Source organism: Thalassophryne amazonica, chromosome 5 (assembly GCF_902500255.1).
Source record: "Thalassophryne amazonica chromosome 5, fThaAma1.1, whole genome shotgun sequence".
NCBI classification, from domain to species: Eukaryota; Metazoa; Chordata; class Actinopteri; order Batrachoidiformes; family Batrachoididae; genus Thalassophryne; species Thalassophryne amazonica.
Window position 1 is genome coordinate 48,986,917 of NC_047107.1, and position 23,708 is coordinate 49,010,624.

General features: G+C 40.1%; 1 protein-coding gene across 1 annotated transcript in view; it reads right to left on the reverse strand.

The window, feature by feature from the left end:
- The window catches only part of LOC117510438 (T-box transcription factor TBX5-like), a 44,166-nt gene extending 28,933 nt beyond the window's left edge, over positions 1 to 15,233 (reverse strand). Inside the window, exons 1-5 of the mRNA XM_034170133.1 lie at positions 15,121 to 15,233; positions 14,247 to 14,387; positions 13,929 to 14,023; positions 13,649 to 13,768; positions 12,495 to 12,642 (exon numbers count right to left, since the gene is read on the reverse strand). Coding sequence (XP_034026024.1) covers positions 12,495 to 12,642; positions 13,649 to 13,768; positions 13,929 to 14,023; positions 14,247 to 14,384 — 501 coding nt within the window. The 5' untranslated portion in view covers positions 14,385 to 14,387; positions 15,121 to 15,233. The remainder of the gene's footprint in view (positions 1 to 12,494; positions 12,643 to 13,648; positions 13,769 to 13,928; positions 14,024 to 14,246; positions 14,388 to 15,120) is intronic.
- Between the last annotated feature and the right edge of the window lie 8,475 nt (positions 15,234 to 23,708).

The following is a 23,708-nucleotide window of genomic DNA, read 5'->3' on the forward strand; positions in this document are numbered from 1 at the left end:
CTGTCAGAAACCGTCTCAGGGAAGCTCATCTGCATGCTCGTCATCCTCATCGGGGTCTCGACCTGACTCCAGTTCGTCGTCGTAACTGACTTGAGTGGGCAAATGCTCACATTCGCTGGCGTTTGGCACGGTGGAGAGGTGTTCTCTTCACGGATGAATCCCGGTTCACACTGTTCAGGGCAGATGGCAGACAGCGTGTGTGGCGTTGTGTGGGTGAGCGGTTTTCTGATGTCAATGTTGTGGATTGAGTGGCCCATGGTGGCGGTGGGGTTATGGTATGGGCAGGCGTCTGTTATGGACGAAGAACACAGGTGCATTTTATTGATGGCATTCTGAATGCACAGAGATACCGTGACGAGATCCTGAGGCTCATTGTTGTGCCATACATCCAAGAACATCACCTCATGTTGCAGCAGGATAATGCACGGCCCCATGTTGCAAGGATCTCTACACAATTCTTGGAAGCTGAAAATGTCCCAGTTCTTGCATGGCCGGCATACTCACCGGACATGTCACCCATTGAGCATGTTTGGGATGCTCTGGACTGGCGTATACGACAGCGTGTACCAGTTCCTGCCAATATCCAGCAACTTCGCACAGCCATTGAAGAGGAGTGGACCAACATTCCACAGGCCACAATTGACAACCTGATCAACTCTATGCGAAGGAGATGTGTTGCACTGCATGAGGCAAATGGTGATACTGACTGGTATCCCCCCCCCAATAAAACAAAACTGCACCTTTCAGAGTGGCCTTTTATTGTGGACAGTCTAAGGCACACCTGTGCACTAATCATGGTGTCAAATCAGCATCTTGATATGGCACACCTGTGAGGTGGGATGGATTATCTCAGCAAAGGAGAAGTGCTCACTATCACAGATTTAGACTGGTTTGTGAACAATATTTGAGGGAAATGGTGATATTGTGTATGTGGAAAAAGTTTTAGATCTTTGAGTTCATCTCATACAAAATGGGAGCAAAACAAAAAGTGTTGCGTTTATATTTTTGTTGAGTGTACTTGCAGAAGGAAGGTCAGCAAGTATTAAGGGGTTTAACCTCCAAGGACGAAAAAATGTGTGGTGAGGGGACAAGGTGATATCAAGAGCCAAAGGTCATGATCTCATATAACAACTGGAAGATATTTGGATTTATGAATTTTTTAAATCAAAGAGCCATTAAAAAAAATCCATACAAGAATGTGTGATGAACATGTGAGAAAAAAAGAATATTCTCTGGCTAGTGGGTTATGAAATCTCCAAGGATCAATGTATCTGTTTTGAGTCATGAAGTCTGAAAAAGAATGTGACATAGCAGAGGGGGGTTTTATGCTGGAGACAGATTTATCAAGTACAGGGTCAATAACGCAATTTAGATCACCACCAAAAATCAGAAGGTGTGTATTTAAATCAGGATCATCCCCAAAAGGTTATCGGCAAATTGGCCATTATCAAAATTTTGAACATAGACATTCACTAAGAGCAGAATTGGGCAGGATAGTCCCTAGAATAATTAAATATCTTCCATTTGTGTCTGTGACCATTTTAGAAAGTAGGAAATGTATTTTGTTACTAATTAAAATTTGAACAACTCTCGCTCTGGAGTCAAAACCTGTTATGATCTTTAATATGTAAATGAGTTTCCTGGCGAAAAATCACATCTGTTTTAAGATGCTTCAAGTGGGTGAAAACCCTAGACATCTTTACAGGACCATTCATGCCCTTCACATTCCAGGATAAGAATATAATGGGACTACCCATAGTACTACAGTCATCCATATGTGCACTTTTCCAGCAGTATTACTGTGTGGGTATGGTCCCATATTGACAAAAAATGATGACACAAACATTGGGCACCTTAAGCATCAAGGAAGTGAAAGAGACAAAACACAAGAAACCAAATCTTCTTCTTTGTCTTTCGGCTGTTCCCGTTAGGGGTCGCCACAGCAGATCAATCGTTTCCATCTCACCCTGTCCTCTGTATCTTCCTCTGTCACACCAACCACCTGCATGTCCTCGCTCAGCACATCCATGAACCTCCTCTTTGGTCTCCCTCTTCTCCTCCTGCCTGGTGGCTCCATCCTCAGCATCCTTCTCCCTATATACCCTGGGTCCCTCCTCTGCACATGTCCAAACCGTCTCAATCTCGCCTCTCTGACTTTGTCTCCAAACCGTCCCACCTGAGCTGTCCCTCTGATATGTTCATTCCTAATCTTGTCCATTCTTGTCACTCCCAAAGAGAATCTCAACATCTTCAGCTCTGCCACCTCCAGCTCTGCCTCCTGTCTTTTTGTTAGTGCCACTGTCTCTAAACCATACAACATAGCTGGTCTCACTACTGTTTTGTAAACTTTCCCCTTCACTTTTGCTGATATTCTTCGGTCACAAATCACTCCTGCCACCTTTCTCCACCCTGCCTGCACTCTCTTCTTCACCTCTCTACCACACTCTCCATTACTTTGAACAGTTGACCCCAAATATTTAAACTCATCTACTCTCACCACTTCTACTCCTTGTAACTGCACTATTCCACTGGGCTCCCTCTCATTCACACACATGTACTTAGTCTTGCTTCTACTGACTTTCATTCCCCTTCTCTCCAAAGCATATCTCCACTTCTCCAGACTAGACTCAACTTGCTCTCTACTCTCACTACAGATCACAATGTCATCTGCAAACATCATAGTCCATGGGGACCCCTGTCTGATCTCATCTGTCAACCTGTCCATCACCACTGCAAACAAGAAAGGACTCAGAGCTGATCCTTGGTGTAATCCCACCTCCACCTTGAATGAGTCTGTCATTCCGACTGCGCATCTCACCGCTGTCACACTATTCTTGTACATGTCCTGCACTACCCTAACGTACTTCTCTGCCACTCCAGACTTCCTCATACAATGCCACAACTCTTCTCTTGGCACCCTATCATAAGCTTTTTCTAAGTCCACAAACACACAATGTAACTCTTTCTGTCCTTCTCTGTACTTTTCCAACAGTATTCTCAGAGCAAACATTGCATCTGTAGTGCTCTTTCTCGGCATGAAACCATATTGCTGCTCACAGATCTTCACCTGTTTTCTAAGCCTAGCTTCTACTACTCTTTCCCATAACTTCATGCTGTGGCTGATCAGCTTTATGCCTCTGTAGTTATTGCAGCTCTGCACATCACCCTTGTTCTTGAAAATAGGAACCAGCACACTTCGTCTCCACTCCTCAGGCATCCTCTCACTTTCCAAGATTTTATTAAACAATCTGGTTAGAAACTCTACTGTCATCTCTCCTAGACATTTCCATGCCTCCATTGGAATGTCATCTGGACCAACTGCCTTTCCACTCTTCATCCTCTTCATAGCAGCCCTCACTTCGTCCTTGCTAATCTCTTTTACTTCCTGATTTACTCTCACCACATAATCCAGCCTTTTCTCTCGCTCATTTTCTTTATTTATCAACTCTTCAAAATATTCCCTCCACCTTCTCAGCACACATTCCTCACTTGTCAGCACATTACCATGTGCATCTTTTACCACCCTAACCTGCTGCACATCCTTTCCAGCTCTGTCCCTTTGTCTGGCCAATCGGTACAAGTCCTTTTCTCCTTCCTTACTATTCAACTTCTTGTACAGCTCGCAATATGCCTTTTCCTTTGCTTTTGCCACTTCTCTTATCGTCTTACGCCGCATCTCCTTGTACTCCTGTCTACTTTCTTCATCTCTCCGACTATCCCAAAACTTTTTCGCCAACCTCTTTCTCCTTATGCTTTCCTGCACCTCTTCATTCCACCACCAATTCTCCTTGTCTTCCTTCCACTGTCCAGATATCATACCCAGTACTGCCCTAGCTGTCTCCCTCACCACATCTGCAGTACTTTTCCAGTTGTCCAAAATTGCTTCCTCTCCAACTAGTGCTTCTCTCACCTGCTCACTAAATTTCACACAACAGTCTTCCTCTTTCAGCTTCCACCATCTGATCCTTTGTTGAGCTCTCACTCTCTTCTTCTTCTTTACCTCTAAAGTCATCCTACAAACAACCATCCTATGCTGTCTAGTGACACTCTCTCCTGCTACCACCTTACAGTCTGTGATTTCTTTTAGCTTGCATCTCCTATAAAGAATGTAGTCCACCTGTGTGCACCTTCCTCCACTCATATATGTTACCCTGTGCTCCTCCCTTTTCTTAAAGTAGGTATTCACCACAGCCATTTCCATCCTTTTTGCAAAATCAACTACCATCTGTCCTTCCCCATTCCTATCCTTGATACCATATCTACCCATTACTTCCTCATCACCTCTGTTCCCTTCACCAACATGCCCATTGAAGTCTGCTCCTATCACCACTCTTTCATGCTTGGGCACACTCTCCACCACCTCATCTAACACACTCCAGAAATCTTCTTTCTCCTTCATCTCACAACCTACCTGTGGGGCATATGCATTGATGATATTCATCATCACCCCTTCAATTTCCAACTTCACACTCATCACCCTGTCAGACACTCGCTTAACCTCCAACACACTTTTAACATACTCTTCCTTTAAAATGACCCCAACACCATTTCTCTTCCTGTCCTCACCATGGTACAACAACTTGTATCCACCACCGATGCTCCTGCTCTTACTTCCCTTCCACTTGGTCTCTTGCACACACAATATGTCTACCTTTCTCCTCTCCATCATATCAGCCAGCTCTCTCCCTTTACCAGTCATACTACCAACATTCAAAGTCCCCACTCTCATTTCCACCCTTCTAGTTTTCTTCTTCTCCCGCTGTTCGTGGCAACGTTTTCCTCCTCTTCTTCGTCGTCTTCGCCCAGCATAAAAACACATATTATAAGAAAATGAGATGGAAATAACAAATTATATTAAACACACATATGGGCCAGAACACCCACCTCACCCTCTTGGTCCCCTTCCCCAAATGAAGAAGACTGCAGCTTAAAGCAAAGATCTGTGACTTCCTACCGCAGGCTCCAGCCACACTATCCTCGTGACTTTATAAAAACCAAGCCCCCCCCAATAAAGTTAACCTCAGATGATAAAGGTCTCAATATAAAGAACAACAACAAACGTATCTTATTAAGGTTATTAATCAAGTGACACTGGAAAGTACAAAAAAATTATATATATATATATATATATATATATATATATATATATATATATATATATATATATATATATATATATATATATATATATATATATACACCTCCTGAACACAGTTTAGTTAAACTTTAACTCACAGCAAATATAAGATTTTATTCAGTTTATGTACTTGCTGAAATGTTGAACAAATTGTGGGAAAATATAAGATTTTATTCAGCTTATGTACTTACTGAAATATTGTACAAATAGTGGGAGGTTTGATGGTGTTAGCAAAAAAAAAAAAGAAGGATTTTAGCTAACGTTTCCTCAGTGTTGTCAAGTTAAGCTCAGTCACAAGGAACACTGACAGCATGCCTTTCACAGTAAAAGTATTTGCTGGGACGCTGACATGAGATGTTTTATTGTCAAATGGTTTCAGCAACGTGAACTATCTGATGTTGTTTAACTTTGCTACCAGTAACATCAGTGAGCCACATCAGCTTGGAAGTATGAATGTATTGTTAATCAAAATAAAGGTCTCAAAATAAAGGTTTTGAAAATAAATTCCTATAATTTTCATAATAAAGGATGCGCATCATCGTGCCATGCGCAAGCCATATCTGCAAGCTGAGACTGATCTGACAAATAGATATGCGAGCCACATACTCACTCACACAGACACTTCTTGCTTTATAGATAGATGCCGTCATTTGTGCAAAACACAAACTTAAAATGGCCAAAATATTAAAGGGAGCCCAGCACGATGCGTTGCCAAAAAAAAAACAAAAAAACAAAAACGTTCTGCACAGTAAAATCATCCCAACATGAATGACAAGAGATGTAATTGAATTCATAAACGTTTAATGAAAAAAGAAAGTTTGTCTCAGTGTTAAAGTGTCTGAAGGGCAGCTCTCTGCTGATCACAGATTAAAGATACTGTATGTAAAAATCAGGGGTGCCGCCAGGTAGGGGTGCACGATATACAAGATATAACCGTTTCACGGTATAAATTTGGCCGACGGTAGAGATTTAGACTCCCCCGACCAATCGCAGTAATGCTTGTTGATGACGTTATTGTATCTTCCTCAGTGACTATGAACAACTAGAAAAGGCTGCAGTCAGTGCTTTGGTCACAGGCTCCATCTCCACCTTGGTAGCTTAAAACTTCTCCTTGTAAGAGTGTAAAATTATATGAGATATTTTAACCCTCTGGAGTCGCCTGACTGAATTAGGGCATGCAAAAGTCACGTGACCGAATTAAACAACTGTCCCATTAAATTCACCAGACTCAGTCTCTGTTTCAGTGTGTTTTAAAAGTGCACGTGTCAAGCTTTATATGAGTTTTTAAATTATGCTAATAGGCCTACTATAACTTGAATTATGATGAATAATTTCTGCAATTTTTTAGTGAATTTTATGGTCATATTTGGTGCGCGTATTTGTAGAAAGCCGCAGTAAACAGTTTCACATTTCCTCATTCAACTGCGCTGAGAGCACATATCTGTGGCTGAGAGCTCCGTCTCACCCAGGAGAGCAGAGGAAAAAACCACGCCTTTCGCTCTATCATTGGTGAAACCCCATCAACCCACGTGGCGGCGTCTCTGAGGTCTTTCTGGACTAGGGTTGGGTATAGAGAACCAGTTCTTTTCGGGTATCGTTAAGAAATGATTTGATCCACCGACATCAATAGTCTTTTTGCTTAATGATTCCCTTATCGATCCTTCAGAGCAGCCGTTGTTTTTGAGGGTGTTTGTCGGGAAAATGATCATTTCTCTATGTTGATTGCAGACCCTGCAGCGGGTCTGTAATCAACCGTTTCTGCAGCGCAACTCCACTTTGAAGCATGAACCAGTGAAGCAATGCTTCGATCTGCTGTCTCATTGATTCTTTGATTCACAAGTCCGCTTCTTAACCCCTCTCAAAGCTATTAAAATATGTTAATCGTGAGTCACTTTTGTGTGGATTAAAGTCACTAACTGGGACTCTTGTCTTGTTGCAGTCAAGAAATGAGAATCGTCCTCCGTTCCGTTGGCACAGCTCCAAACACTGTGCAGCTCTCTGCTGAGACAGAGTCCGGTCAGAATTAATAACTTCAAAACGAATTGCCACTTTAAATAAAATGGCAGCTCTTTCCAAATGCTGTAATTCAAACAAGAAACTACAATCGACTAAAACGTTTTTTTCCTCCCAAATTGAGACGTCCTGCATTCTTTATGAATTACATCCTGACGTACAGCACAGTCAGCTGCAAGAGCTCAGCTCAGATGTATGGAAAGACATACATGCCAAAATTAATTATATCTGTTTTTGTATTTTGTTGTTGTTGTTTATTTATTTGTTTATTTTAATCAATTTAGCTTTGCAAAGGGACTATATGACCCATTTAGAAATACTTCCATTATAACTTTTACACTTAAATTTATATCATGATATATATACCGTTACTGTGAAAGGATTCAATTTATATCGTGATACGAATTTTAAGTCATATCGCCCAACCCTACCACCAGGGATTTGGGGCCCCATGAAAAGAAATCTTACTGGGCCACCCCCATATTATTTAGTCAGTATTATAATTGTGTTAGGGGCCTCTCTGGGTGCCTGTCAGTCATGGGCCCCTAGAATCCTTCTCCTTATTCCCCCTTTTCAGCATCCCCTGGTAAAAACTGAACTCATACTGAATCATGATGTCTAAACACAAATAGAAACCAAACTGTGACGTCTGTGTACCGTGGCACCCCTAATGCACAGATAGACAGACAGATAGATAGACAGCACATATGGCACAAATTTTTCACTGGAAGCCCTTCTTGGTTCAACTACATACATGGAAAATGGGGCACTCTGTGCCGCTCTTTCTTGGTGGGATACAGAACTCCACCACTGCTGTCCCCCTTCCCTCTAAAGCCATGAGTACCAGTCAAAAAGGAAACTGTCTCAAAACCATTGATTTTTCACTTTGTTAGTTCAGGTTGTGTTTGGTGTTTTTACTTAAAAGACAATAAAGAGTGAATTACCAAAAAACAAGTAAACAAAACACAATAACAACTTTGATTTTTGCTATGAAATCAGCTCTTGTACAGTCATGAAACTTGAAATAATCTGATCAGATGGCTGTTCACAGGAATACACTGTTGTTACATTCTCAGTGTGCATGCTCAGTAGTGTCTAAATCTTGCATGACTAAGCGTGAGCTCCCACCTCTGCTATCGGCATGGGGAGCATTAATTACCCATTTGTCCAAAAACCGTAAGAGTAGCGGCTTATTCCACAGGGCGCTGTTGTACTACGATCACCCACGATCCAAAAAAGTGCTAAAACAGGATGAAACGACTCACTCCGGCTGTCCTCCTACAGACTGGTTTGTAAAGTGCAGATCTGGCAATCTGCCTCAAAACGAAAGTAAACTGCACCTTCAGCCAGAGGTTCAGCTGCTATCAGTGTGTGTTTTACTGTTTCTAAATGCTTGAAAAATATTGAGTTGGTGTTTTCTCTTCATGAGGACTGGAGCAGTACACTTTAATGTTTTCGAGGAATGAATGGAACGTTACATTTTTATAGTGTTCTGCAAGCTCCCTGACAGTGCTTCCTGATGGAAAAGTCTGTTGTTTTTCCGGTTTTCCTCCCAAACACAGCTATCATTTGTGCGAAGCACGTTTGAATCCAGACATTAAATGGAGTTTCACACATGCTATTTTTAATGTTGCAATACCAAATGATTTTTATGAATAAAGCTGTGACAAAAATGTGTGCTCAGTGTGTACAGGATTACAGCTGATGGCACCAATGTTATCTATTAAATGTTCTCTGATTGTTCTGTCACATTTGGGACACATTTCAGACTTTGTCCATCTTTCTCTGGGCAAGTTACAGGCATTTGTCACAGTGTTATCAATAGATTCAGTCATGTCTGTGTAATTACACAAAGGATGCACGCGCCCATTAAATGGCTCTGCACCCCACGGCAATCTACATGAGCGACTTGTGGAGTACTTCGTGCACATGCACCAAACAATGTAACAATGGTCTATTCGCACTATTGAGATATCCAGTGGTGTCAAAAGTACACACATTTGTTACTTAAGTAGAAGTATAGATACTGCAGTTTAAAAACACTCTGGTAAAAGTTGAAGTATCAACTTGACCTCTTTACTCAAGTAAAAGTGAAAAAGTATGTGCTAGAAAACCTACTTAAAGTATAAAAGTATAAAGTAACCTTAAAAAAAAAGAAAAAAAAAAACAGTAGATGCCACTATATGAATTGAAAGCTTAATTTAAAAACTGATTCGTTCTACATGTGGCCCAAGACCCAAAACCCAAAATTACCCCCCAACACCACCTGCATGAAAATGTTTCAATTCTAGAAGCTCTGAAATGCAATCTGGGACTATTCCAGACAATAAACTGCAGTGAGTGCAGCATCCATTTAGTGAAGGAAAAAAAAAACAACTTTCCTTATTCAAATTCATTCCAGTAGTATTCTGCTCTTACTAGGATGCAGCAGTTTTCTAGTTTGGCAGATAGTTCTGGAGGAAATCACTGAAGAAATTAACACATTGAAAATATGGTTTGACCGAAACAAACTGTCATTAAACTTAAATAAAACAGGGATGAAATGGAGGTGTAAGAGTCACTAGGTGTTCACAGGAAACACTTATTTATTTATTTATTTATTTATGTATGTATGTATTTATTTATGTATGTTCATTGTTAGTTGCTTTTATATTTTATTTTCTGTTGTGTTTCTATTCAGGTTATTTTTGTCTCTTTCTCTGAAATTGTATATAATAATCATTAGATTATTAATATATAAACAAAAATAAATTTAAGAAATATTACAATTTGAAAACAAATGCACCCGAACGTGAAGACAGCTGGAACTGCTTCATGCTAACTTTTAACATTTAAAATGCCATAGACATGCTAACGCATTAGCGTCGCTCCCGTTTTTAAGTTATAAAATACATCTATCAACTGTTTCAGAAGACCATAACAGGTCGGTTTAACATAGAAAAGGTAAATTATACTCACAGAAGTATGCTCTTTAGGGTTTTAGTGGGGGAAAATTAAGCGAAAGAAAGAAAGAATAAACGAAACAATAGGTCGAAGCATTGCTTCAATCTGCGAACCACTGCTTCGATTGGTTCAAAATCCATTCCTTTATCTTCATTGATCCATGTTTCTGATATAGCAATTATGTTAAATATTTTTTTAAATTGACTTAAATATTCTTTAATGTTGTTAAAGTTTGCATACAGACTTCTGCTGTTGAAATGGATTATTGATAATTTGTTATCCGTTTTAATGATCCGATTAAACTGTTCATCTGTATAATAACAACAACTGTCACTGATATTTGAGAAGAAATTATTGTCCGGGTCTATATCGTGCTCCAAGTCCAGTACATTGTGGTCTGTGTATTTAAATGTTCTCAGTTCTACTTTTCCATGATCAGCAATCCTGTGAGTTATATCCTTCTTGTCTCCAGATGTAGATGATGTAGTAGATGAATAGGTTCCTCTGGTCTGTGTCATGGTGTTGTGATGTGTTTGTGTCCTCATACCTTATTGATCGTATTTGTCCAGTTCCTCGATGTTCCTGATTACCATAACCTTCGCTTGTTCTGGTGTTCCGTTCAGTTTGATGAATGTTTTGCAGTTGGATGTCCATGTCTGTTGAATTTTTCCCTGCTTTTTTAAGAGACGAGCTTTCCTGGTGATGTCTGTGTTTCTTTTGGTCAGATGTTCATTGATGAATACGTTTGTTCCTTTGAGTTTCCGTTCCTGTTTTAACAATGCCATTTTATGTTTTCTGTTGACAAACCTCATAACAGCTCGCTTGTCTCCATCCTCTCTCCTGGGCAGGGGGTGGCACGCTTCAATGTTATTACAGTCCATTTGAATACCTTTAGATTGCAGGAAGTCAGCCACTTGTTGTTCCACTGAGCTGGCCTCCTGCTCACTGGCCTCCGCTGTCTTCTGACACCGCCCGTGCGTAGGATCGAGGTTTAATATGAATTCCTGTAATAATAACGTTGTTCATCCTTGTGTACTGTTCCAACTCCGCAACACGGTTCTCCAGGTGCACCAGACGCCGGTCTTTCTCGGCATTCTGGATCCGGAGAGCCTTCACTTCTTCCACCAGCTCCATAATGGATTTCTGCTGCATTTTAACAACAGAGATTTCCTCAGACAAAAAGTCCAGGGACTTCTTGATATCGTCTCCCTCCTCCGCCGTCACTGCCTTCTTCAGACCCATGGTCAGATAACTCCGCGCTGGCGTCTCGGTAAAGCCGCGCCGGTGGAACTGCGCTGGCGCCTCGGGCTTCAGGTGGAGCCGCGCCGGTAGATGTGCACTGGCGCCTCGGCCCTCAGTGAAGCCGCGCTGGTGGAACTGCGCTGGCACCTCGGGCTTCAGGTGGAGCCGCGCCGGTGGATGTGCGCTGACACCTCAGCGCACATCCACCGGCGCTGAAGCCAAGAGTAACGAGGCTGTTTGTTTTAAAAATGTAAGGAATAGAAAGTACAGATACTTGTGTGAAAATGTAATGAGTAGAAGTCAGAAGTAGGCAGAAAAATAAGTAATGGAGTAAAGTATAGATACCTAAAAAGTGTACTTAAGTACAGTAACGAAGTATTTGTACTTCGTTACTTGACACCTCTGGAGATATCCCATAATCCCTTGCACACCAGATAGGTGCTGCAATCAAAACATCGAGAAACCACATGATGACAGTTGTAAATGAACATTACACTACCAAAATATAAATTTTTATGCCTTTCATAACATTTATAAGATTCTGCATGCATGAGACCCCTGAACACTTACTAAAACAAATATTCCAAATATTCCGTGTCTGTGACCTTAAACCTGGTGGAACTACATAATTGGTGGAACTGAATTTCAGACATCTTATATATATATATATATATATATATATATATATATATATATATATATATATATATATATATATATATATATATATATATATATATATATATATATATATATATATATATATATATATAAACTCTGGAACAAACAGCACAAACAGTGTTGTAAAGGACAATAAGCAGAATGTTAAAGACCAAACTTTACTTTCCCCCAGAAGGACATGAATAGTAAGCGGTTATGGTTATGGTTATAGTTGGGGTAGGAGTAGGGTTAGTAATAGTGAGTTTTAAAAAAGCCTGTCACGAAAATTTGAATCATTTCGTGATGGGAGGACAAAAAAAATGTGAAACTGGGCTGGAATTATAACAGGCTGCCTGGACTACATGCTGTTACAACTGCTCCCGGTTTCCCCTACAGGCTTCACAGTTAGCTACAGCTGAGTAATTTTCCAGGAGCTCCAATTAAAATTCAACGACTTTTACTGGGCAGCAGAGAAACAAACCACAATAAGAAAACTCACGTGTCCAAAGGGGTCCAGGTGGTTGTTCGTCAGTTTGAGTTTCTGAAACGACACCAGTTGGCGGCTCCAGTGCGCTCCGGTAGCTGGAGAGTCCGGATGGACGTAAAGCCTCCCGGGCATCGCTGGTTCTGCTTTTCCCGTTACCGACCTACATGAGGCGAAATGCTCCAGTCAGACTGAGCGGGTCGCTGAGGTTTGCCTGAGCGGCCCTCATGCTGGAAGAGGGTCCGCGGTGCAGAAGGCCTGTGTGGAGCTGTCACCAGAACACGAAATAACTCGCTGCAGTTTGATCGACACATCTGGCCTGTCGACTCAAATTAACTCCTCAAAATTTAGAAACAATGAATTCTGCAGTTTTTCAGGTTTCATGCACGCTCCGCGCACCTTCAGCCTCAAAGAGGATCGAAGCCCAAAAATATGCTGCAAAAATTCCATAAAAGTGAAATAATCAGGACAGAAATTAAGATCAATTTAAATAATATAGACCAGTTTTTTTTTTTTTTATCGCAGCGATAGGACCTGCCTGAGCCATGATCAGTAGATTTGATCGACTTAAAAAAAGAACGTTTCCAACACGCTTCAATTCATCAAGCTGAAGACGCAGCTGGTTTGGAATCACAAAAACTACAAAGTGCGCACTAGCTGGAGTTTTTGAGGCTCCTGAGGATCATCTGATGACCTCGTAAAATAAAAAAGAATAAAAATGCCACACAAAAACACAAGTCTAACCGTCAAGTCACAGCGCGCTTTTATTCTTTTACGCGTAGCTGGAACTTTTACGCACAAACGTTACTTGGTAACAGGGCGCACGTGTGTAACGTGCATAAAGAAGCTGAACACAGATGGACCTCACCGTACCGTGTTATTGGGTTGGATATTTCCTCCACACCAAACCACGGGTACAGATAAAGTTGTAGCCTAATGCAGTCTGGACCGCATGCAGCTCCGAGAAAAACCCGAACTTTATGCGACACTTAACACTGCTGACATTTCAGTAAATATGTGGAAATTAGAATGTGGACAAAAAAATGTATTGGATACAGATGTATAATAATGGTGGTTGAATTTTGTAGTTTGTTTTAATGTTTCAGTGGATGACGTATGGTTAAACATTAAAAACACCTTTCATAATAGGACAAAAACTTTCTACAAACCATTTATTGTCTGCGAATTTGTAGCGGTGGTCATCCCCGGGCACGACGTCCATGAGGAGGATGTATTTCGTCTTTGGGTTGAGTCCCGTGACCTTCACCTTGTAACTCGGGAACATCCTCCTTCAGGAAACAGACGCAATAAATATAAAGACAAATCTTACAACACATGTACTAGATGACAATTTAAACGGAAGGAGCAACAAACACCTGAATAAATAAAAATGAATATATGCTGACAGTTAAACTTTGAGGGTTTTTTTTTTGTTTGTTTTTTTTTTACCGTCCAGCCTTCGTGATGATCATTTCTGTTCCCACTTCATCAAACCTTGTCCAAAGTTCGCGGTCATGAAGGAAAACTTTGATTCCATCCATTCCCTATAGTATAAATGCAAGACTCTCTATAAATTTAATTAATCTGGAAACAAACATTAAAATAGCAAAATAATTTAAAAAAAATAATTAAATGACAAATTCGTAAAAATGTTAGTTCACTTTCGTAGTAAGATTAATAATAATAATAATAATAATAATAATAATAATAATAATAATAATAATAATAATAATAATAATAATAATAATAATAATATAATAAGCGGACCTGTTGAGTTGACGCTGTCTGCGGCGATGGTGAGTTTAAGTTGTAGGTTCGAGTCTCCTGTTTGCTGTCTTTTGTAGAATCCATGCAGTCTGCGTCAGGACGCCCTGGAAGACCGAGCTGGTCCCCGCCGTTCGCCATGTCCTACACACGCACACACACGTGCACGCACAGTGTTTGACTTATACATAAATAATATTACTGTGCCGTTTGCAGGCTGCACAACATTTAACTACACGGGAAAGGACCAAAGGAATTTGGATTCTGCAGTTTGTTTTGCTTTGGTTGTTTAAATGAAGGATCACATCTAAACTCGGATGTGATTTAATATTAAACTGCTTTATTGTAGAGGACAAAATAGTGAATTTGAAACTGACTAAAGACAAATATATAATAGTTAAGCAAATTTCATTTACAGCCTAAAAAAACAGAAAATGTCTCAGTGACTTTGACAACGTGGTTCCTGGAAAATCGACATTAACATTTAGATATATTTGGTTTGTAAGTGATGAAAGCCAAATATTTTATATTATGTAACAGTTTAGTCAACCATTTCAATGACACTCCATTTAAGAGGAAAGTCCCAAAAATGTCTCAGTGGGCTTTGCACACAGAGTATTCTGTGTTCCTGGACAATTATCATCGACTTTTATTAACAAATAACTACATATGCATGACAGTGACTTAAAATGGCATAAACTGTAATTAACAGTTAAATAAGAAAATAAATCATTTAAAAGGAAAAAAATATGCACCAACCTGAGTTAATGCGACATTTACAGTGTAAAACAACTAAATTATTGTTTCTTTTTAAGTTTAATTACCAAATGCTTGCGTGCATGTGTGTGCGTGCGTGCAAGGATCTTGGGGCCTTCACCTCACGCGCACTGCTCCGCTCTCCCCGGTGCAAAGAACACGCTCATCCTGCACGTGCGCGCTCCGCTGCACCGCTTTTCTTTCAACTCAGTTTAATCCCTCCGAGTGTTTTAAAAATCCAGCGATTCTGACCATCCGATCTTCGGTCTTAAAAAAATAACAATTAATAATTAATCCACCGTGCTCACCGATATATCATCGGGCTGTTGTTGTTGTTGTTGTTGTTGTTCTGCGCTTTGCTATGCGTGTGCGCGCGCACAGCCCGCGGCACGCGCGCCGCGCCGTCAGTGAGCGTGAGATCCGGTTCAAAGTGATTTCGATCCTCGCTGTGATCGTCGGTTCTTTCTTTCTAGCCCTCGCGGACTGATGTGGATCAGATCCTTCATTACAAATGGAGTCAGGTCCGCCTCGGAAGCACTGCCCTCCCCCTCTGCGCGCGCGCCGCGCTCCTATAGGCCTGTGCGACGCATCTGGATCTGCTGCCCAAATCAGTTGTGGCACTGGCCTATCACACGCACGCAAAGGTGGATAAAGGGTTTTTTGTTCCCCCCTCTCCCCCCACAAAAAAGCATTAATAGTATTTTGGTTTCTGTGCATTTCTCCTGCAACTTTGTCTTTTTACAACAATTTGGTTTTGCGTCACAGCTCACCAACCGCCTTTTTATTTTATTTAGCAAAAATCATAAATAATTCAGATAAACCCTTTTGTTTTTCCAAACACAGGAAAGAAACATCTGACATGCTATAAGATTTGTGTAAGCAGGAATGCGAGCACAGACCAAACCCAAACAAAAAGCAGCAAGAATGTTTGGTTGGACGGCTGAGGACAATCTCACAGACTTTAAATGTGACTCATGTTGCACAGTCACATCATTTTTTTCCGGTCATTTAGTCATTTGGTGACACCAGACGTCAGATGTTTGTTTGTTTTTTCATTGAAAAGTGCAAAAACTCCAAATCGGCTCAAAAACAACAACATTAAAGCACAATTTGCAACATTAATAAATTAACATAATAAATATCATCTGACTTGATTGTTGGGATAATTTGAATCTACTTATTGAAAACCATTTCAAAGGTTTATACACACAGAGAACGTGCACGCGGATTAGCTTCGTTCCATGAAAACATCTCACGTGTACTTCTGACGTGCAGCAGCAGCGCCACGTTCACGCGCGTCCCTTTGACGGGATGCGAACTGATAACCAGGAGGAGAAGCAGCTGAAAGTATCAGGGGTCACAGGGAGGTCACCAAGCCGGATCTTCGCTGTAACCACGATCCTCTGGTGCCACGCACGAGTGCGTGCATGGTTTCAGACAAATCTGCTGTTTGTTTACTTTGTTAATTAAAAAAAAAAAAAAAAAAAGTCAGGGTGTGTCTGTTTTGTTTGCACAATTTAATCATGTGATGTGTAACGAGAAAAACAAATATTTCACCAGTCGAGGTGACAGTAAACATCGTTTTAAAGGCTGCAGCTCCGCCGGATGTTGCGCGTAAAAGGAGCCGCGTTACGCACGACGTCGTTCCCGTCGGTGTAAAATGTGAACGTGACCGTCTCGGAGCGTCTTCTTGTTACCGACTGTCGCCGCTGGAATACGAACTGTTCCCTGTGCGTGTGCGTGTGCTGGTGGTCATCAACTTTCCCATCATAACGCGCCGTCTTTAAACCATCAAGTGCGCAAAATAATAATTCTGCCGATTTATAAATAAATCGGTAGCGTTAAATAAATAGAAGAGACATTTTTTGACTGCGATTTTGTGAAGTATCCGCCTCAGTAATGTTCATTATTTATTATTTTTAAATAACGAAATGGCATCAGTTTTAATAGTTTACGCTTTAAAGTTACACACAGCGCAAATGTATTTCATATAAGATGTTCTTATAAAACAGTCAGAATACAGACCTATTTATTTCTCATGGAGCATAAATATTTTACATTTATTGTACTGGGAGTTAGGAAAAGTTCCAATAAGGTGAAACGGATCAGGATGAATGATATCGCATTTGGAATTCAATAGTCAAATCTTTTGAGTGGATCACAGGCACAAAAAGACCAAAGTGTTTAAATTATTTATTAAGTTACATTTAAGAAACATCTGATCTGCAGACTGATTTTCACTACATTTTTTTAAAATAAGTACATTTTCTTGTTCGCAGATTTGGTCGTGTAAAGTCAAAAATATTTTAAATATGTAAAAACGGATAGAAGTCTTTTTGAACTATTAAGCGTTATGAATATATTAGAGTTAAGACAACACTTCGATAATTTGTGAAAATAAATTATTTGCAAAATTTTTAATTAAAGCGGCACTGTATACTGCACGATATTTCTGAAAAGTTTTATTTTTTAAGTGACCACTGAAAATTGCAATTTAAGAACAATCAGATTATTACTTTTTCATTTAATTCTGCAGTATTACATATTTTGAGAAATAAAAAAAATACAAAAGTTTTCTGTCTAATTAGGACAGAATTAAAATTCTGCATTTGTGTCAAATTATGCAGTGTTGGTGTGTTTTTTGCTCATTTGCTATTTTATCCAAATTACAACTAGACAATCAAATATTTTCATATGAAGTCTCCATATTAACAGCTGTTTTATTACCAGTCAAACAAAACCGTCTTTATAGACATTTACTTACAATATATATATTTTTTCCCATTAGTAATACTTATTTTGTTCATTCTTTGTGGACTTGGTGTCTCCACATGTGCTCGGTTGTGCAGCTGAAGTGAGGGTCGGTACCTGGAATGAGGCTGAGGTGGTTCCTGCTCTTTATTGTGCCATCGTGGCTCCAGCTGAGTGGATCCTCTGTTCTGTGTCTGGAGGAAGTCCTGAAAGGGGTCCCAGACCTCCTGCACTCAGCAGGTTTGTCTCACACACCTTCAGCCCAGCCAGAACGAGCGTGTGCGTGTGGCATCGCAGGGCAAGGTCAACCCATTTCTCTGCAAACAATCACATCACACAGGGCAAAATACATTCCAACCAGCCCCCCCCCCCCCCCCCCCAACCCACCCACTCCACCCCCAGTTTGTGAGGTGGTCTCCTGTGGGATCAGTGAGGGTGGGGGTCTGGCAGCGGTCCAGAGGGAGGCCTCCGAGTCCAGATGAAGGCAAACCTGTTCCACATTAATAGGACTTCATATTACATGCGCGTGCGTGTCACAGGCTTAAACGTTACAGGCTCGCTGTGGTTTTCCTTCAAATCACATCATTTAGTGGGTTACTGACAAACACGCACGTTTATACACACGAATATATCCTGGTAGTTTTTGCTGAAAGTGAACATGAAACAAAAATACAAACTACTTTTTTCCTTTCCAAAACTGTGGCTACATTCACATTATTGGTTGAAATAACCCAATTTATTTATTTGTTTATTTTGGGATCAAATCTTTTTTTTTTTTTTAAAGGAACTGTAGGCTATATGATCACAGAAGCCAGAGATCAGACACAAATCCTATGTAGGATGGCCTACTGTATGCTAATGCCAAAATGTGACCCAAAAAACTAAATCGGATTTGATGTGTTCCATAGATGGAATGGGGTATTCTTTCAACAAACTAGCTGTTAATGTTAACAGTGTTTGTGAATCTGAAATAGTCTGTAATTTGCTGACGATACACTCAAAAAACTGACTCACTGGACTGGATTTCCATCTAATACATAGATGTAGTCCCCACTAAATAAAATTAAATTATCTTGCATGGATGTGCTTTTTTAAGTTGGGCTACTTATATTTATTAGATTAAAATCCTGCACATATTTGAATTGAGTTCATCCAATGACTCATTTTTTGAGTGTATCTGAAGTCTGGTACTGTGTAAAATGCCCAACAGTGCAAACATTTATGGTCCTAATTCTAATTAGAAAAATGCACCACCATAACTACATATCCACCAGAACATCAACTGCTTGGAATAATTATTTGATAACTTGACCAAACAGTGTTTGTACTCATTTTAAAAAAAATGTACTCTTTCAACAGCTTCAACATTGTTGTTTTTAGTTTATTTAATTTGTTTTTTGTTTTTTTTTACTGTTAGTTGGCTGTTAGGGCAATTGTTCAGGAAAAAAGATGCAACACATTCTGTGACACCTTGGGTGTGGAGTTTTCAACCCAGTCTCACGGCAGTTCATGGCGACATTATGAAAAGTACATTAATCTATGGGTTCCTGACAGAGGTATGAAAATGGGGTAGTTTTCGTGCCAGGGCACGAAATGTGGGGTGGGGGGGAGATCACATTATGATATGGATTACAAAAACTAAAATACGAGATGGAAAAAAAAAATACTGGTAATGCTGCTTCAGGGAACCAATCAATTTACATGGCTCATTACCACATTAGTGCAGATGGAAATATTGCTTTCAGTCCTCTGTCTGTGAGAAATAGACCAAAACAATAAAATATTTTTGATCCAATTTCGATCACAGTTGGTAAATGGGTTGAGGGTCAGGACAAAGTGGTTTGCTTATGAGATGAATACACCTAAAGTCAAGGCCATCAGCCAAGGAGAACATTTTGGCCCATGCCAATATATGGAGGACATTTAGAATTGCAATTTCAATTTATTTTATTTATGTCATGCCAAATTGCAACAACACTGCCTCAAAGCACTTCACGTGGGTAAGGTCCAACCTTACCAATGCCCCTGAGCAAGCACATGGGTGAAAGTGGTAAGGAAAAACTCCCTCTAGTGTTTTTGAGGAAGAAACCTCAAGCAGACCAGACTCAGAGAGGTGACTCACTGCCTGGGCCATTCCAACAGTTACAAGGTTTTACGAAAAATATGGGGCGGGGGGTATAAACAGAATGCAACAAAAGCAGAGTTAGTTGAGATTAAAAACAGAAACTGGCTATTAAATTGGCCATTGTAAGGTACGCCTCACACCCTATGACTGCTAGAATAGATTCCAGCCCCCGTTACCCTTAATTGGAGTAAGCAGGTACAGAAAATGGATGGATAGACAGATGGTGCAAATTTGGTGAGAATCCGTGAAGTAGCTTTGAAATAATCCTTTAGAGTCTATACTGGTATACAAATAATCTGCTTCAGAAACAAAATTAGTTAAACTTTACTAATTTAGGGTTCCTGAGACTTAAAATCATGTTTTCAATTTTGAATTGGCTCTTGTTTTCAAGATACACTGCTGTACCAGAGCACTCAGCGTTATGTTTAAGAACTGCATAGGCAATACAGAAAGCAGTACTCCTGGGTTTCCAACATCAATTAATCTACATCTGATGAAGTATTGCATATGTATATGTCATACAGCATTTCCCTTTGATGTATAGCACTCTTATTTGATCCCACCTGTGTCAGATGGGAAATAATCTACTATACTACACTGTAGTTAGGTTGTATTGCCTTTGAACCGGCATTCAATACCAATCATAGCTGATCTTCCATTACTTAGTTGAGAAAACAACTGCCTTGTGTAGACTCCTGAAGCAATTTTTTGGGTAGTCTATTGTTTGGTTAACTCTGAGCAAAGATGCCTCGCAATTGTGTGAATCATCCAGACAACTTTTGCTATGTGGTGAAGTAACCTTTGCATCCCAAAAGCACAATATTACAGCTATGGTCAAGAAAGCCTACTTTTTCTAGTTTGGTTGCAAAACTGGTGATCAAGACAAGGCTTGGGCCCCACACATATGTTGGAACACGTGCAACCAATCTGCACCAGTGGTTGAACAGAAAAAGGAAGTCCATGCCATTCGCTGTTCCAATGACCTGGAGAAAGCCAACAAATCACATCAATGATTGTTACTTCGGTATGGTGCCTCCACTGGGCAAAGATATCTCAAAGAAGAAAGCTTGAACTGTGCAGTATCCAAGCATTCCATCTGCTATATGTCAAGTATCTCATGGAGAAGAATTGCCAGCTCCCAAAGCCCTAGAGTCCTTCACTATTGAGTATGATGAGGAAGAATGTGAAGTTTCTGATCCAGGCCCATCAACTTCTTATGATCCAGACTCTTTTTTTTTTACTCACTTTGAGCCACATCTTATAAACCAGGCTGAACTTAATGACTTGGTCAGGGATATGGAGTTACCCAAGAGCAAGGGTGAATTGCTGGGTTATAGACTCCAACAATGGAATCTTTTGGCAAGTGGTGTCAGGATTTCTGTTTTTCCGGGATCGCCATAAGGATCTTGCTCAGTTTTTCTACATGGAAGGTGATCTTGTAGCATGCAACAACATTGATGATCTCACGGCAGCTCTCAACATTGAGCATGAGCCAGATGACTGGAGACTGTTCACTGATTCATCCAAGATCAGCCTGAAAGCTGTTTTGTTGCATAATGGCAATATTTTGCCATCAATTCCCGTAGGTTATGCGGTTCATATGGAAGACACCTATGACGACATGAAGCAGCTGTTGAGGTGTGTGAAATATGACCAACACCAGTGGCAACTTCAAAGTTGTTGCCCTCTTGCTTGGTCTGCAGGGTGGGTATACTAAATTTTGCCGGGACAGCTGATGTTCACTATGTCAGGAAAGACTGGCCACACCAGCATACACTGGAACCTAGGAAGAAAAAGTGTCCAGCATCAACCCCTAGTGGAGCTGAAGAAAATTTTGTTGCCTCCGTTGCACATAAAGCTTGGCCTGATGAAACATTTTGTGAAGTTCCATGAAGAAAACTAATGCAGGTTTCAAATACCTCCAAGCTAAATTTCCACAGTTGAGTGAGGCTAAAATAAAAGAGGGTGCGTTTGTTGGACCATAAATTTATGAATTGCTCAGTGATGATGTCTTTCTCTGTCCCCTGCGTGGAAAGGAAAAGGCTGCATGGAAAGCATTCCAGGAAGTGACAACAAAATTTCTTAGAAACTATAAGACAGACAACTACCGGCAACTGGTAGACAACCTCCTCAAGGCATATGAGAACCTGGGCTGCACCATGTCACTGAAGATACACTTTTTGCATTCACACCCAGATTTTTTTTTTCCAGTAAACTGTGGAGCAGTGTGTGAAGGCCTGAGTTCACCAAGACATCGCAGCAATGGAGAGAAGATACCAAGGAAAATGGAGCCCATCAATGCTTGCAGACTACTGCTGGACTGTGACAAGAGATGCACCTGACATTGCATACAAGAGACAAGTCAAGAACTGTAATGTGGATACAGAATAAGGGACATCATCTGCTTTTTCCTTTTCTTTTGTGCTACAGCTAGCCGTCAGTTGCTTGTTGTTTCCTTCTATTTGAACTATTCCTTCAAGGTACCAGAAACATAGGAAGGCTTCATATTTAAGAATTATATTTAGTGCTGAACACAATACATGTATATTGAATATATATATATATATATATATATATATATTAAAAAACAAAACTTAAAAACTAGAATATCTTAAAAATTATAGCCAATGTAGTGTTTTATTGTGATATTTGCATTCATCTCATTAAAATAAATCAAAATTTGCAGGTCCTATTATTGAAGCAGGCAACTTCCAAAAAAATCGTACAGATCCAGAATCCAGACCATCTTCAAAATTCAGTGGAGCCTCCCATGCCCCAATATGTGATGAAACTTTTGTCAAAATCCATGCAGTAGGTTTGACATAATCCTGCTAAAAGACAGACAAATGAATAAAAGCCAATGATTTTTATGACAAACAAATGAATAAAAGCCAATGATTTTTATGACAAACAAATGAATAAAAGCCAATGATTTTTATTACATCCTTGGCAGATGTAAAAAAATCCCAGGTTGATCATTGAACAGATTATGTACTTCAACCTACACAGAGATTACAAAGAAGACCGTTAGCAGAATATAGCAAAGGTTTGTCCTATTCTGTCCACGGCTGATGCAGACACATTAGTTCATGCTTCTGTTTTGACTACTCTTACATTTAACAATAGAATGTCTGTCATTGTATTGAAAACAATACAACCAAAATTAAAACAGCTCTCCTTTCATCTCACACGCATGTGATTGGTCTTAATAAATAATGCAAAGACTACACTTAAAATGTATAAAAATATTAAGTGTATTTCAGTGGTTACAGAGTTTTCTTTGGTGGAGATGGGGGTAGTTGGGATAGGGGGCTGAGAATTAAATTCTTGGACGGCCGAGTAGTAAAAACCGTTAGTCTCGTGGGGTGGCACTTCAGGGCCCTGTAGCGCCTTCCAGAGGGTAGCAAAGTAGAGACATGATGGAAAGGGTAAGCGTTGTTACTGATAATTCTGCAGGCCTTGCTGTGACAGCGTGACCTTTTGACATCTTTCATGGCAACTTGTCACACACTAATATCAGGTAATGTTACAGTGCTTGGCGGAAGAAGAAAGTTTGATCATATTACCCTGGTTTTAGCATCATTTCATTGACTCACTGTTCATGAGTGAGATGTTAACATTAGGGTGACCAAGCATCCCGTTTTCCCAGGGCAGGTCCTATTTTCAAGTCCTGGGGTTTTTTTTTTTTGTTTTTTAAAAGAAAGTGATGAAAATGTCCTGGTTTTCATTGTTTTTCATCTTTGTGCATCTCATTGCCTTGCATCCTGCTTTTCGCCTATCAAAATATGGTCACCTTCGTTAACATTAATCAATCAATCAATCAATCAATTTTT